The 15,722-nt window shown below is 48.5% G+C and overlaps 1 protein-coding gene across 2 annotated transcripts in view; it reads right to left on the bottom strand.

The window, feature by feature from the left end:
* TRIM71 (tripartite motif containing 71) overlaps nt 1-15,722 on the bottom strand; it is a 62,576-nt gene that overhangs the window by 8,306 nt on the left and 38,548 nt on the right. For both annotated transcript variants that reach the window (XR_014773959.1, XM_084754526.1), the window contains exons 2-3: nt 12,397-12,564; nt 1,889-2,023 (exon numbers count right to left, since the gene is read on the bottom strand). Coding sequence is in view for 1 of the 2 variants with exons in the window: in XM_084754526.1 (XP_084610652.1) it covers nt 1,889-2,023; nt 12,397-12,564 (303 nt within the window). In the remaining variant the exon portion in view is untranslated. The remainder of the gene's footprint in view (nt 1-1,888; nt 2,024-12,396; nt 12,565-15,722) is intronic.

The raw sequence follows: 15,722 nt of genomic DNA, 5'->3' as shown, positions 1-15,722 counted from the left end.
AGCCTCACCAAAGAGACAACCAAGGCCAGGGCCCCAGGACTCCCAGAGGCCTTTTGCACTTTCTGGTGGGAGCTTGCTAAAGCAACTTTCATGACTATGATGTTCTCTGGGTACAAGAGACCGAGCCGGTCAATGATTAACATTTGTGGGTACCATGAGACTGGCAGATCTGTGGGAACAAATGCCATGTCTACAAAGAAAGGGGCTGGAAAAATAAGCAAATTTAGTCCTTTTCTACACAGCCCCCACCACCACATCCTGGAAGTCAACTAAGTCACATTCCTCAAAAGGACTGACAATGAGAGCCACGAGGCTAAACTAAAATGGCAAACCCAATGCAAAATCCTAACAGTTGCCCGATGCAGCTGTTTATGGGTCTAACAGTCATTAGAAAGAGGCCGGGACTGGAGATCCCAGTTCAGTCCAGGCATTCCCTCAGAACGTGCACAACTCCCTGTAATCCCAGCTGCAGGAGGTCCAACACCCTCTCTGACCTGTTTGCACTTGCACTGATGTGGACAAAGCCGGCCCGCCCCCACACTCCAGTCTAGGGGGATCCTATGCCCCTCCTTCCCGCCTACACACACACACACACACACAGGTTTTTAAAAGGGAATTAATAAGGTAGGCATGATAGCACACGCCTGTAATCCTAGCCCTTGGGAAGCAGGTGGATCACTAGGGTTTGAGGCCAGCCTGGTCTACAGAGCAAGTCCAGGACAGCTAGAGTTATGCAAAGAAACCCTGCCTCAAAAAACAAAAACAAGCAAACAAACAAAGGGAATGAATGTAGTGACAATTGTGAGATTTTGGGTTCTTTAAAAAACACAGAAATAGCCAGTCATGAGGGCACATACCTTTAGCTGCAGTACTCCGAGAGGCAGAGGCAAGCGGATCGCTGTGAGTTCGAGGCCAGCCTGGTCTACAAAGCGAATCCAAGACAGCCAAGGCTACATAGAGGAGCCCTGTCTTGAAAAACAAAAACCAAATCAAAACGAAACAAAACAAAAACCTGCAGAAATAAACATTACAAGGATGTTTTCGTTTTAATCCCAGGTGCGGGGAAAGGGGCTGCTTCAAAGGGTCTACAGCAGCTGACTATGATTTTCCTCCAGCCCTTAGGTAGCCCTGGCTGGCCTTTTTTCTTGGTCGGGGACACACAATCAGAAAGGCTAAGGTACTGGTGTGGGCCCCATCAGTGGGCGTCTTCCCAGCTGACTTTTATTTCACAGCCCACCAATGTACTTGGCACTGCTCCCTGCAACAGAAAGAAGGGAGGGATGGGGGAACGAGACACACACACCTCCCAAGTGGAGGCTTTCCATGTGTGGGTCAAGAAGTACAGCCAGCCAGGACACCCAAAATAAGAACTGTTTCCTACCCACCCCTCTGCTAACAAGAGTTTTTTTTTGTTGTTTTTTTTGTTTTTTTGTTTGTTTGTTTTTTTTTTTGGTTTTTCAAGACAGGGTTTCTCTGTGTAGTCTTGGCTGTCCTAGACTCGCTTTGTAGTCCAGGCTGGCCTTGAACTCACAGCGATCCGCCTGCCTCTGCCTCCTGAGTGCTGGGATTAAAGGCGTGCGCCACCACGCCTGGCTTAACAAGAGTTTTGATTGTCGCCCTCCTGTCCGCCTCCTTTCCCAGGCGAGCAACAGAGAACCTGAGCCCTGTCCCTCCCTGACTACCTGGGCACATGTGAAAGGGTTTCTTGTTGCTTCGATACCTGAGCGACAGCCAGCATTCCGGGGACACTCCCACACTAAGCTTACTGGAAAATTGCCAGCTGTTTCCAAACTTAGAACTTGGGCCTGAGATCTTGAAATGAGGCTAGAGCTCTATGCTGGCCAGGCCTCTCAGGAAGCCAGCTGCGGGGAGATGTGCACCCCATTACCTTCCACAGCAGCTCGCATTCACGTTCTTCCAGAGCCTTCTTATGGCGGGCTGTCACGGCCTTGACCTCCGACTGGACCACCTTCGCCTTCATCTCCACCTGTTCTGCCACAGTCTGTGCCTGCTCGATGCTCAGCTGGAAAAGCAAGCAGAACCTTGAGGCTTTGGAAGGGACCCCACTTCTTACCTGTGTACAGCAGCTTCCCACAGACCTGCAGGGGGGCTCGTCCTGCTTGGACCACTCGCTGGCACCTGCTGCTGTGAAACTGAGAGTCGCTGGCAAGAGCTACTCTCTGTCTCACAAGTGGCACCTCCACACTGTTAAGGGATACTCTGGCAACAGGGTGACCAGTGTAGCTGGCTTTGTGATGAACACTGGGAATGAGAGATAGATGTAAACTTATGGTTTCCCAGACTAACTCCCCGGCACCTGAAGGAAATCCCACAGGCCAGTGGCTTCTCCATCACGTTTGCATCCCTCGTCAGCAACGCCCCCTAAACCCACCAAGAGCCAACACAGCGTGCACTCTGGGAGTATCACCTCAGCTAACCTAAGAAAATCACTTATCACACCCTACAGTCGGGCCCTTCTTCTCACAGTACCGGCTCAATCAGGACATATTGTTCATAAAAAATTAATTTGGACAGAAGGCCAATATTCATTCATTAATATTACATGAAGTGTCTCAAAAAAAAAGGGGGGGGGGGGAGCCACAAGGATTTCTTTGAGACGCCAAAGAACTAAATCAGGACTCTGCCCTGACTGCCAGAGGAACATATTTTAGAGCAGATGATCCAATCAGGTAGGTACAAAAAAACATAAGGCATAGAGCCAAACTGATGTGAAGCCGTGACGCAACTGGTTAGTCTTTAGCAACGCAGGCTGGTGGGGTATTTTATTAAAGTAACCCAGGTTCAAATCCCAGCTCCTACTACAACCCTCTCAAGCCCTGGTCAAAAGGCTAACATGAGAGAGAAGCCCAAGACAAAACACGCAGAGCGAAGCACCAGCCATCGCTGTTACTCACGGTTCAGCTCTTGGCTGATAAATGAGATATGTGTGAGAAATTGAGGTCTGTGGACCACACTCATTTACTCATGTATGTGTGAGTACGTGCACGTGCGCACACACACACACACACCATGATGCGCGTGTGGAGGTCGAAGGACACCTTGTAGATGCTGGCCTCTTTCCACTATGTGGATCTCAACGATGGGACTCAACTCCCTAGGCTCTGCAAAAAGTCTTTTTGGCTGGGTCATCTCACCATTTCTCTGTGTAGCCCTGGTTGTTCTGGAACTTGCTCTGTAGACCAGGCTGGCCTTGAACTCACAGAGATCCACCTGCCTCTGCCTCCTGAGTGCTGGGATCAACTCACATTTCTTATCAATTGTGATAAGATCCAAGAACAAAACTACTGTCCCCAGGGCAACCACCAGTGTGACCTGAATTTCTCATCCTCTGAAACAAACTGCAAGCAGTAAGCTTCTTCTTCCCTTCTTCCTGGCGCTATAGGTCTACCCATCATGGCTGCTTATCTAAACGGACAGTTCATGGCCTGCTGTACGTTTTACAAACACTCTGCCATGCCAGGAAGCTTGGTACTTTTTTACTTACTCTGTCACATATGACTGGGATCCCTCCATGCTACCTCCTGGCTGAGAGATGGCACATCAGTACTGCACAAGCCGCCTTACAGAGCACCTCTGGCTTTCCTGCAGCTGCATGTCAGCCCCACCCTCTGTGAGGTGTCAGTCACAGCTCGGTCTAGGTAGTCTGGGTAGTAGGATGGGATGCCATCTCTCAATTCTTCTGTAACTCCGCTCAGCTGCGGAATCTCTCCGCTTTCTTCCTAAAGCTGGAAATACCCAATTCCTGTCCTTCCATCTGAATGTTTTGTTTTTAAAAATCAAAGGGCTTAGGCTTTTGTAAAGGATTCATTTCTTGTCTGAGTGTTTCGCCCGAATGTATGCACTATGATTCATCAGTGTGCTTAACGCTGGCAAAGGCTGGCCAGAACAGAAGACGGCGTCAGATCCCTGTAACTGGCGTAAGAGACGATTATAAACCACCATACGGGAAAGCAAAAACAAAAAAACAAAAAACACCACCACCAAGAGCAACAGGAGCTTTCAACCACTGAGCCACCTCTCCAGCGCTGGTTTTATAGTTTTTGATTGTATGTGTAGGTATGAGCACACGAGTGCAAACGCCTTCAGGTATGCTAACGAATTAACGTCTAATGAAGTGTGTTTCTAAGCTAAGTTACGTCCTGAAGGGGCCCCCTTTCCAGGATGTATGATTTGAAGCTTTTTGGAAGATTGTTTGTACCTTGCCTAAAAACTTATTCCTGAGACGGCCGATGGTGGCGCACGCCTTTAATCCCAGCACTCGGGGAGGCAGAGGCAAGTGGATCCCTGTGAGTTCGAGGCCAGCCTGGTCTACAAAGTTAGTCCAGGACAGCCAAGGCTACACAGAGAAACCCTTGTCTTAAAATACCCAACAACAACTTATTCCTGTCTGACCAAGAACAAGCCATCACACCTGGGCAGGGCAAATGGGATGGGCGTGGCTAAAGTTCCCAGGCTTGGGGAGGAGGAGAGCCAGGGAGAAGAGAGGAAGGGGGAGGCTGCCAGCACCATGGTTAGGTGGAGAAGCACATGGCCAGTGTGGATGGAGATTCAGCCCAGATGATGATAATTAGCAAGTGTTTGGGATTATGGATGGGAGGCAGCTCAATAGAAACTATTAGAAGCAGATGGCGTGGGATTGGGGCAGGGTATGTGATACCTGCTCCATTGTGGGAGGTAGTTTAGGGGATTAATATCTGCCCTGCACCAGGTTAACTAAGGCTATTTTCAAATATAACAGTTGTCTGCGTCTTGACTGATTGCTAGCACGTTAGAATACAGCCATAATACTACTTATAGGCCTGATAATAAACATTACTAGGCCATACTCATAAATTAACCACACAGAAGCTTCCTGACCCAAGCAGCACACATACAGCAAGAGCTTCTTTAGCCAGATGTAGTGGCTCACACCTTTAATCCCTAGAAGGCGGAGGGGGCAAAGACAAGCGGATCTGAGTTCAAGGCTGGCCTGATCTTTATAGAGGTCAGGGTCTCTCTGTGTAGCACTCTCTGGCTGTCCTAGAACAACACTGAGAAGGACAAGAGGGGGAGGGGGGAGACAAGCTGCTTTCTAAATATGCAAATAAGGGGCCAACAAGACAGCTCAGCAGGCTAAAGTGCTCGCTGCAAGCTGACAAGCTGCTTAGAGCCCTGGGACTCAAATGGTAGAAGTTGTCCTGTGACTTCCACATGAACATGGTGGCACATGCATCTTCCCACATACAGAGTTATCTAATAAAACTACATGTACCAGATGCCTATTTAATAAATTACAATCTTTTACGTTAATGTGATACCATTTGTATGCCAATCATTGTCTTTAAAGGGATTAAAAACAAAAAACTGGCACACCCCTTTAGTTCCAGGGTTTGGGGAGGCAGAGGCAGGCAGATCTCTGAGTTCAAGGCCAGCCTGGTTTACAAAGGGTGTCTAGGTCTACACAGACAAATCATTTGAAACACCACCGCCTGCAAAAAAACTCAACCATAGCCAAAGAAAAGAAAGAAAGAAAAAAAAAAGTCTTAGGGCTTTCATGGCTTGGGAAGAGGAGGGTCCATTCCAACCCATCACCAGTTAAGAGAACACACCACGGCCTGCACACAGGTCGCTCTGATGTAGGCATTTCTCAGTTGAGGTCCCCTCCCTGTCAGAGACCCCCCAACTTGAGTCAAGGTGGCACAAAACTAGTCAGCACACTACGCAAATAACATGTTCAGGGCCAAACTTAACTGTTGCTGAGCAAAGACCACTTCCTTTTTTTAATTGAGAGATGAGAGAGACAAGGGGGTGGGCAGGTCCTCAATTCTTGGGACCCACATGGTATAACAAGCGAACAGACTCCTACAAGCTGTTCTGACCTCCACAATCACCATACACACACAACAAAAATAATCTAACCATACATGGCCAAAATATTACAGCACGGGGGGGGGGGGGGGGGGGGAGGCAAAATAAAGGCAAGAAAACACCACATCGCCAGTTCCCTCTGAATTACATCACTGCACTGGAAGGGCCCTCCTGCTGCTGGGGCTCCTGGGGCTTCTCTTTTACAGGAATATATACAGCCCTTGTATATCTAATATGAGTCTCTCAAGGCAGGCTGCAAGCTCAGCCATAACCAGGGACAACAGAGACAGAAGTAACTTAATTGGATTAAAAAAAAAAAAAAAACAAATCGTGGTGCACATCTTCAATCCCAGGACTCAGAATCTCAGTGGAGACCAGCCTGATGTACAGAGTGAGTTCTAGGATAGTCAGGGCGACACAGAGAAACCTGGGGGTGGGGGGTGGGGGAAATACAGTCACAGTACAAACAAAAACAAAACAATCCAGATGCTGGCTGGGAATCAGTCCCGCCATTCAAGCACACCAGCAAATCCTGAAAGGCAGTGTCAGAAAAGGATGGCTGATAGGAAATGCCCTTAAAAGGGAGGCCAAGCAGGCTTCACATGCAACAAGACGAAATCCTGGCTATGAGTCCTGGGTCCTGGCAGCAACACAATCACAGAAACATGATTCTGTGACTCCAACACTTTGATTATTAAGCCTGCAAGGTGACTCCAACACTTTGATTATTAAGCCTGCAAGGTTGGGGAACTAAGGAAGGGCACACCAGGCAGCATACAAGTCAACCTTGATTTCCTGAGTAAAGGAGGAACTGCTCAGAAAACCTCCTGGGCTGACAGTGTAATCCAATAGAAAATTGAACACATCAGACAGTAGGTCCCACCCACAGCGGTCAGTTCCAGCCTACCAGACCCGACAGGAAAATGCAGCCATACTAAGACAGCAGTGCAAGCTTCCTAAGGATACACAGAATTTCATTAAAGGACCCCCCTCCATACACACACAGGGTTTCTCTATATAGCCCTAGCTGTCCTGAAACTCACAGAGATCTGCCTGTCTCTGCCTCCTAAAGTGCTAGCATTATACCATGCTCAGCAAGTTAATTTAATTTAAATGCTGAGGGTGTCAAAACCACTGGATTTAGAGTTATAGACGCTGTGAGTGGCCATGTAGGTGCTGGCAATTGAACCCAGGTCCTCTAGAAGATCGCTCCTCTGAGCCATCTCTCTGGCCCCTCATTAAAGGACTTAAAAATATATAAATTAGGGTGGGAGAGAAAAAAAATTAGCCTGGCGGTGGTGGCACATGCCTTTAATCCCAGCGTTTGGAGGAGGCAGAGGCAGGTGGATCTCTGTGAGTTTGAGGCTAGCCTGGACTACAGAGCAAGTTCCAGGACAGCCAGAGCTGTTACACAGAGAAACCCTGTCTCAAAAAACAAACAAACATGGGCTGGAGAGATAGCTCAGAGGTTATGAGCACTGACTGCTCTTCCAAAGGTCCTGAGTTCAATTCCCAGTGACCACATGGTGGCTCACAACCATCTATAATGAGATCTGGTGCCCTTTCTGGTGTGTAGGTGTACATGCAGGCAGAACATTGTATAAATAATAAATAAATGAATCTTTAAAAAAAAACAGCAAACAAATAATAATAATATATATTAATTAATTATTTAGGCTGGAGAGGTGGCTCAGCAGTTGATAGTAGTGGCTGTTCTTCTAGAGGACCAGGGTTCAATTCCCAGCACCTACATGCCACTCAGTGTCTGTAACTCCAAGACCTGACACTCTCACATAGACATACATGCAAGCAAAACATGAAAATATTTAAATATATTCATATCAACTAAAAGCCCAAATCCTATATAATATTTTCAAGAGATCCTGAATGTTTTTCCTCCCTCTTGTGTTAGAAATGGCATGCTCACCGAGCAGTGGTGGTGCACACCTTTAATCCCAGCACTCAGGTGGCAGAGGCAGTTCGAAGCCAGCCTGGTCTACAAATCCACTCCAGAGTGGCAAAGGCTAAAACAGAGAAGCCCTGTCTCAAAAAATGAAAAGTCAAAAAGAGAGGGAAGGGGCTGGAGAGATGGCTCAGAGGTTAAGAGTACCTCTTCCAGAGGACCTGAGTTCAATTCCCAGCAACCACATGGTGGCTCACAACCATCTATAATGTGATCTGATGGCCTCTCCTGGCATGCAGGTGCACATGCAGATAGTGCACACATACATAAAACAAATAAAGAAATCTTAAAAAAGAGAGGGAGGGCAGGTATGCTCTGTAAGTGTACATATGTGCTCTTTAAGTGTGTGTATGCAGATATTCATTAAAGTCTAAGGGGGACATCAAATCAAAGAGTCACAAAGAGCTGTCCAATGTGAGTGGTGCTGGGATCTAAAATTCAGTCCTCTGATTTGGGTCTGTCAGTGCCCCCCCCAACCCCCCCTCCCATCCCTTCAAGACAGGGTTTCTTTCTGTGTGCAGCCCTGCCAATCCTGGAATTCACTTTGTAGTACAGGTTGGCCTCAAACTCAGAGGTCCAACTGCCTCTGCCTCTGAGTACTGGAATTAAAGGCATTCACTGCCACCACCTGGCTTCCAGTTAAGTTTTCTTTTTCTCTTCTTTTTTCAGACTGAGTTTCTCTGTGTAGCTTTGGCTGTCCTGGACTCACTTTGTAGACCAGACTTGAGGAGAACTGCTACTTGGTATTGGCCTGAAAGGGTTAACTAAGGATTTTGGGGGAAGAGCTCAGGGGCTGCCCCTCCTGGAAGGGTTGGGTGGCTCTGGCTCTGCTCCCAGAAGTCTTGGCAGTAGCTCCTTGTGAACTTCTTGATAAAGTCAAACAGTTGTTGGTTCAAGGTGAGGGAAGGCTTATAGTTATCTTCTCTCTTGTTCGTGAAATTTTTTCCCTTGACTGATTCCCAGAACGTGTTTAGTCTAATAGGTTGGGAACCAAGTTTGTTATTGGTAATATTAATGAATAACTAATGTTACACGCCAAGCCAGAAATATGCTACTTTAGAATATTATAAAAACTGTGCTTAAGAAATAAACCATTGCTATTTGCCACCAGAGCAATAGTCCGCCCGTTTCTTAAGGCTACTTGCCATCAGAGCAGTAGTCCGCCTGTTTCAAGACGTTCGCAGAGCTGGTCTTTGTCACAGACTGGCCTTGAACTCACAGTGATCCGCCAGCCTCTGCCTCCCGAGTGCTGGGATTGAAGGAGTGCACCACCACTCCTGGCCAGTAAGTTTTCTCACTTTGCTGTTGAGCCATTTTATTTATGAGCATGTATGTGTACCTTGCTTGTGCTTTTCAGTGCCTACAGGGGCCAAAAGATGGAGATGGGCCCCGGGGAACTTTGTGTACCACCCTATGCAGGTGATGGCAACCACACCTGAGTCCTCTGTGAGAGCAGCAAAACCCCCTCCCCTAACTGATGGCTTTTGAGCACCTGGACTCCTGTCCCATTAGTGCATCAGCGGAGTGACTGACACATCTTTCCCGGGCTTGGGGACCAAAGGATACGCACACACACACATCCAATGTACAATTTTAAACATTTATCATAGAAAAACAGGTCATGCACGATGGCACACACCTATACCCCCAGCAGCCAGGGGCACACAAGGAGAATGTTCCATGCCATCCAGGACTAAACAGCACAACCCTGTCTAAAAACAAGCAGTGTTTACTATGGCTACTTTTTTCCAATTACTTCACGGTACGTGCTCATGTAGCTTTAAATGTACCCTGCATATATAACTGTGTCACCTGCAGCTGAACAGCTCTTGGGATGACAGCAGAGTGGGGGCGGAGCTCATACAATATGGCCTCTCCCCAGTTCCTCCACAACCTGTTTTAACAACACAGGACTCTGGTCTTACCAGCAGCCTGGGCGCAAATGTTTGTATGCTGTAAAAAGCGGGCCAGAACAGCTTCTGCCTGTGGAGATAAATCATTCTCTATGGTCCTGTGGTTTATGTAGCAGTTATGGCCGCAGGAGAGCCAGCCAGAACGCATGTACACTGGCATACGCGCAAGTGTGTACACACACGCACACGCTCTGCACAGTGGTGTATCCGTTATGCCTCCAACCCAATACAGGCACCCACCTGCCACCCTGCTCCTCTACCCAGCATGCCAGATGATCTCCAGATCAACACTGCACACTGATCACCAACTAACACTTGGCACCCGTGGTCTGTGCTTGAGTTTTCTGCTTAGGTAGTTAGCAAGACACAAAACTCTCCTACCCTCTAATTTTTTCTTCACTGAAAGAAAGCTCAATCTTCTACGTATTTTAACCACTCGCTTTAAGCCAATAATTTTTAAAAGTTGATTTTATGAGCCGGGCGTGGTGGTGCACGCCTTTAATCCCAGCACTGGGGAGGCAGAGGCAGGCAGATCACTGTGAGTTCGAGGCCAGCCTGGTCTACAAAGTGAGTCCAGGTCAGCCAAGTTACAGAGAGACCCTGTCTTGAAAAACCAAAAAAAAACAAACAAACAACAACAAAAACAGCTCCATATCCTCTCTAATCAGCAAACCAATCCTCATTACAGCACACAATGTCTGGCTGCCGGCCTCATCTTTCTTTTCTTCCATCCTCCCTTCAGTTTTTGTGCCTTTATTCGATTCGTCCAGCCAATCTGAGACATATTTAAGAGCACACTCAACACTGCTGCGCCATCTCTGCAGTCCCGCTCCAACAGTGACAAGTCACTTCTCTCTGAAGAGTGGCTGAGCCCACAAAGCGCAAAGAATATACCGCATAAACTGGACCAGCGCTGGCGCGTGCCTTTAATCCCACATCAGGAGGCAGAAGAGGAGGCAGGCAGGTCTCCTTGAGCTCGAACCCAGCATGGTCTACATGGGCTACACAGAGAAAACACTGCCTTGAAAATAACTAAACAAACAAAAAAAAAAAAACCCAAAAAGAATCTATAATGTTACTTTTATCGTGTCTCCTGGCCTGCCTGGGCACACTCAGTCTTTATGCACAGGAAGGAGGGCTAGATTTGGTGGCAGCCACCTTTAATCCCAGGAGAGGTGGAGGATCTCTGTGAATAATTAGGCTTGCTTGGTCTATATTTCAAGTTCCAGAACACTCACGAGTCAATGGTAAGACCCTGTGTTTCAATTTAAAAACAAAATACCAAGGGCAGAAAGAGGGTATTTAAGCGTCTACAAAGATCTAGAAGGTGGGAGAGATAATTGTAGCTGTCTTAGCCTCATGTCAGAGGCAGTAGCCAGGGACACAGTATCCAGGAGACAGGGCTAAACAGTTCTTAGGGAATCCTAACTGTAACAGTACAAAAGACACAGACATGTTGCCACAGAGCAAAACAATGGAGATACAATAACCTAGAAGCAACCACGGGGTACTACACAGCAGGCAGTTTGTTGTTTTGTATCTTGAGGTGTGGCCTCATGTGGCCAAGGCTTGCCTGGTTTCCAGGGTCCCAGGTCAAGGGACGCCAGGCCCCTCGGCCGTGCAGGCATTTTAAAAGGAGGCTGGAGAGGGCTCACTGCTTAAGAGCACTGGCTGTTTCTGCAGAGAAGCCAGGTTGGGTTCCCAGTGCCTACACGGCAAATTCAGCCATCTAAAACTACCAGTTCCAGAGGTTCAAATAATACCCTCTTCTGGCTTCCAAGGGCACTGCACACACAGGAACAAACATACACATGAAATCAAACAAAAGCTTTGCAAAACTAAATGGATAAAGTGAAGTATCAATCCTGGCGGCAGATCTGACACTCTAGAATTCTTTTGGTTTGTTTGTTTGTTTTGTTTTTCAAGACAGGGTTTCTCTGTGTAGCCTTGGCTGTCCTGGACTCACTTTGTAGACCAGGCTGGCCTCAAATTCATAGCGACCCACCTGGCTCTGCCTCCTGAGAGCTGGGATTAAAGGTGTGCGCCACCATGCCCGGTTCCAGAAATATATTCTTTAACCATTCTTTAAACATCAGGTTTGAACATCTGGTGGGAAGGGGAAAAAATTCTAATTACTCAGAAAAGACTACTCCAATGCCTTACACACAAACCTGACAGCTACTGAGAAACTATTCAATAAAACCTGCAAATTCAGCCGGGCATGGTGGCGCGTGCCTTTAATCCCAGTAATGGGGAGGTAGAGGCAGGCGGATCGATATGAGTTCAAAGGTCAGCCTGGTCTACAAAGCAAGTACAAGCCAACCAGGGTTACACAGAGAGACCAAAACCAACCTGCAAATTCAGCCAGCGGTGGGAGTACACACCTGTAACCAACACTCAGAAAGAAGGGTGAGGCTGAATTGGCAGCACAGTGTTTTTAATAATGTAGCACCCCCTCCCTCAATAAAGATAAACAATGAGCTTCCTGATGTCTTTCAAACTCATCTTGTGATTCATGGAAATCGTGTCAAGTAGAGCAACAGGCTTCTGGTCTCTAGTCAGGTGACCTGAGCGGTGCAATCTTCGTACCCACCTTCCATTGCCCTCTAGAAGGGACAAGGAAGGTGTGAGTCAAGGAGGCAGAAAACTGACCTGGATAGCTTGGCGGCCCTGCTGGGCATCAGCCAGCAGCTGGATGGTGAGTGCCCGTGAGTCCTGCAGGGCATCCTGGAGGTAGGAGAAGCTGTGGCCTCCATGGCGGCCTAGGGTGCACTCTCTGCAGATGGGAACAGAGCACGTGTCGCAGTAGAGATGCAGTACCTGGGACCAGAGAGACAGGTATGAACAAAGGGGAGGCAGTATGGCCCTAACTCTAGATACCAGATTCCAGAGCCATTCTCCAGATAATGTGTACCCCCTCCCTCGTCAAGACACCGTCTTCCCCAAGCAGATGCCCCAAACCAGGGGGAAACCCCACCCAGGTGCCACAGCCCACTCCAGCTAGAATCAGGGACACCACAAAGTCAGGGACCAGATAGGGCAAGTCCTGCTGGCATAAAGGGGGAGGAGCTCCCCATGTCTCAATCGATCTAGAAAGTTCTGGGATTGGTGGTCTGAATGAAAGAATAAGCTTTCTGTGGCCACTCTCTCTGCATGTGAAGCAAAGGTGGTCACAGTGTCTCCTGGGTACTCCAGCAAGCTACAGGGGGAAGTTTTTGGGGACTACGGTCAAAAGTAAAGTAATGTCTGTCAGCCTGCCTCTTAGCTTTCTTCTCGCTGCCAAATTATCCCAAGGAGTTAAAAACTGGGGGGCAGCCAGGCCAGCAAACAGCTTCCCTAAGAGCATGTGAGCTAGGGGAAAGAGAAGGGCTGGACACCCACCCATCACCTGCTGACAGACAGGGGGCTTTCAGGGGCGAGGACTCTGCATGGAAAGCGGCCACTCTCCTCCCTCTGTAAATGTCTGCTGGAAGGAATCAATGTGTAAGCTGGATTCTTTGCCACACACAGCAACACACTTAAATCTCCACGTGAAGACAGGAGGGGGTGTGGGTGCTCAGACCACACAGCAGGGACACTCCAAACCAAGAACAGAGCTGGTTAACCCACCCAAGACAAAAAGCTGTGTGAGTCTAGGACCCAGTAGCCAGGAAAAAGCTGGAGGGAGCCACCACCCTCTCCCTTGGGGGAGGTGCTAGAAGGTTAATTTAGGCAGAGGTCTCCAGACTGGAGCTGAGAAAGGGGCTGCCGCTTCCGCCCCATGCTTCCTCCCCAGGTCCATTTGCCACCGCATAGGTAGTTTGGTGTGGTGAAATGCGCTGTGCCCCTGGAGTTTAGCAAGGAGGTGGGTACTTCGATCCTGCACCCAGAGACAGACAGATTTAGGCTATTCTTAATCTCACAGAAAAGTGGACAGGGCATCTTGTGTGGAGCCTGCCACGGGAATGGTAAGAGTGTGACTGTGTGACCAGTTTTGGTCACTTTTTAACCAACACAGGCGGCGCTGGCGCTAGTCCTACCTTTGAGACTGACCAATCACTTTTTAAGCAAGTCTTCCCTTAAGACATGGTCCTCCTTGTATGCTAAATCTAAACATTCCCAAGAGAATTCTAAATAACCGCCCCCCCCCCAAAAAAAATGCTGAGATGAATGAATCCAGAGCAATCCCTAGTAAATTTCAGCTGGGTAGAAAAGCAACTCTACTGGGTTCGGCAACCCCGCTGCGTTCCTTCCCTCAGCCCCCTCTCCTCCGTCTGCCAAGGGACTGGCTGGGCAGATCACTCCCCTCCTAAAGAGAATGAAGTGTGAAAACCTCCCACCAGAAGAAGGGTGGGTGCCTCTAAGCTAGGCAACTCTGTGGCAGCTATGTGGACTCACCGAAGAAGGCCCTTTGCTTTCTCCAGACATGAGTGAAAGCACATGGCCAGTCTACAGGGCTCTCTCCAGGACCAGAGGAAGCACACTTCAGGGTTCGGAGCCAGGACCACCTGCCCAGTGGCTTCCCCTGACTGGCTTGAGCTCCCCTCTAATCTGGAAAAATATAGGGTCTCTGACTAGGACCCACAGTCTCTTTCCAACCTTCAAAATCCCAGGAACCAGCCTATCTGGGGGCCGGACAACAGGATGCAAACGGCTTTCAAGCAATTCTCGGCTGAAACTGCCCAAGTGTTAAGAAACTCAGGCCTTTAGGTCTATCCAGCCTACAACAGAGCTTACATGATGCCAGGCACAGGAGAGTCCCTGGGGCCTTACAGTAGGGGAAAGAAATCCTGGCCAGAACAGGCGGAGGTGTCAGGAGAGCTGAGCCCAAAAGCTTCCAAAATGAGTCAAAGGGGGTCCCACGTGAAACATGGCCTGGAATCACCTTACAGGGGACGGGAGCAAACCCTGACAGATGCCTTGTGGGTTCAGACAGGCCGGGTTAGGAGGGGCAGAGGCACCCAAGTGGCTAATAACAGAATCTACAGATGCGTAGAACTGCCTCAGTATCTTATAACTAATAAACTACAAATTTTGAAGTGCGTGGGCTTTTTTTTTTATTTAAAATATAAGATATTGCAATTTTAGAGTCACAAAACCATAAAATAAGATCAGTTTTTAGGTCTTCTAGTTTTGAACTAGTTATATTTTTTGAGTGTCCTCCTGCCATTTCTAAGACTAGAGAGACAGAATTTTTTTTAGAACTGCAGACACATAAGCAACAAGTGAGGAAGAGCACTGCGGGAAGTCTTTGCAACAACTGGGCAATTACTTGAAAAGGACTAACTGGGGGTTAAGGAGCCAGCTCCGTGGGGTAAGGTGCTGGCTGCTGAGCCTCACACCTGAGAGTCTGATCCCAGGACCCACATGGCGTGGAGAACGACTGCAGGAGTCTGTGGCCCCAGAAGTGGCAGCCACAACAAGGGAAAAGAAAGGGAAGGAGTGGAGTGTGCTGGTGGCAGAAATTCCAGGGCCTACAGGCCGCCTGTTTGGAGATGCCCTGGCAGATGCATGGACACGCCCCCTCGGGCCTGGCGACAATCTGGCTGCTCTAGCTAAATGGAGCTGGCCTGACCTCTGACCCTTCCAAGTGACCACCCCCTTCCCTGCCCCCAGCTTTACAACGCCCCACCCCTCGCAGCCTTCCTCTCCCAAAATTTCTAAAATACCAAGCAGAGACAAAGACCTAGGAATGTGGGCCCAGCAGGAAAGGAGCAGGGGGGTGGGGGTGGGGGGAGGGAAGACTAAGAAAAATAAATAATAACAACACAAGGTAGGCAAGCTGGCCACTGTACCTACTGGAATGAAATGCTCCTGGTGAACAAGATACAGGGTGTGTGGCTCCAATTTTTTTTATTTTTTTTTTGGGGGGGGGGCGGGGGCAGGGAGGATGGGGGTGGCCCTCCATCCAGTACCGGGTGGGACACACACATCACATACATGTGGGAGAAACTCAGGCAATGGTTCTACTGCATACAGACCGACTTGGATAAGGAATG

This window comes from Acomys minous, assembly GCF_964271855.1.
Source record: "Acomys minous genome assembly, chromosome: 13".
In the NCBI taxonomy this organism is placed as follows: Eukaryota; Metazoa; Chordata; class Mammalia; order Rodentia; family Muridae; genus Acomys; species Acomys minous.
Note: the sequence above shows the minus strand (reverse complement) of the source record. Positions and strands in the feature narration are given on the sequence as shown.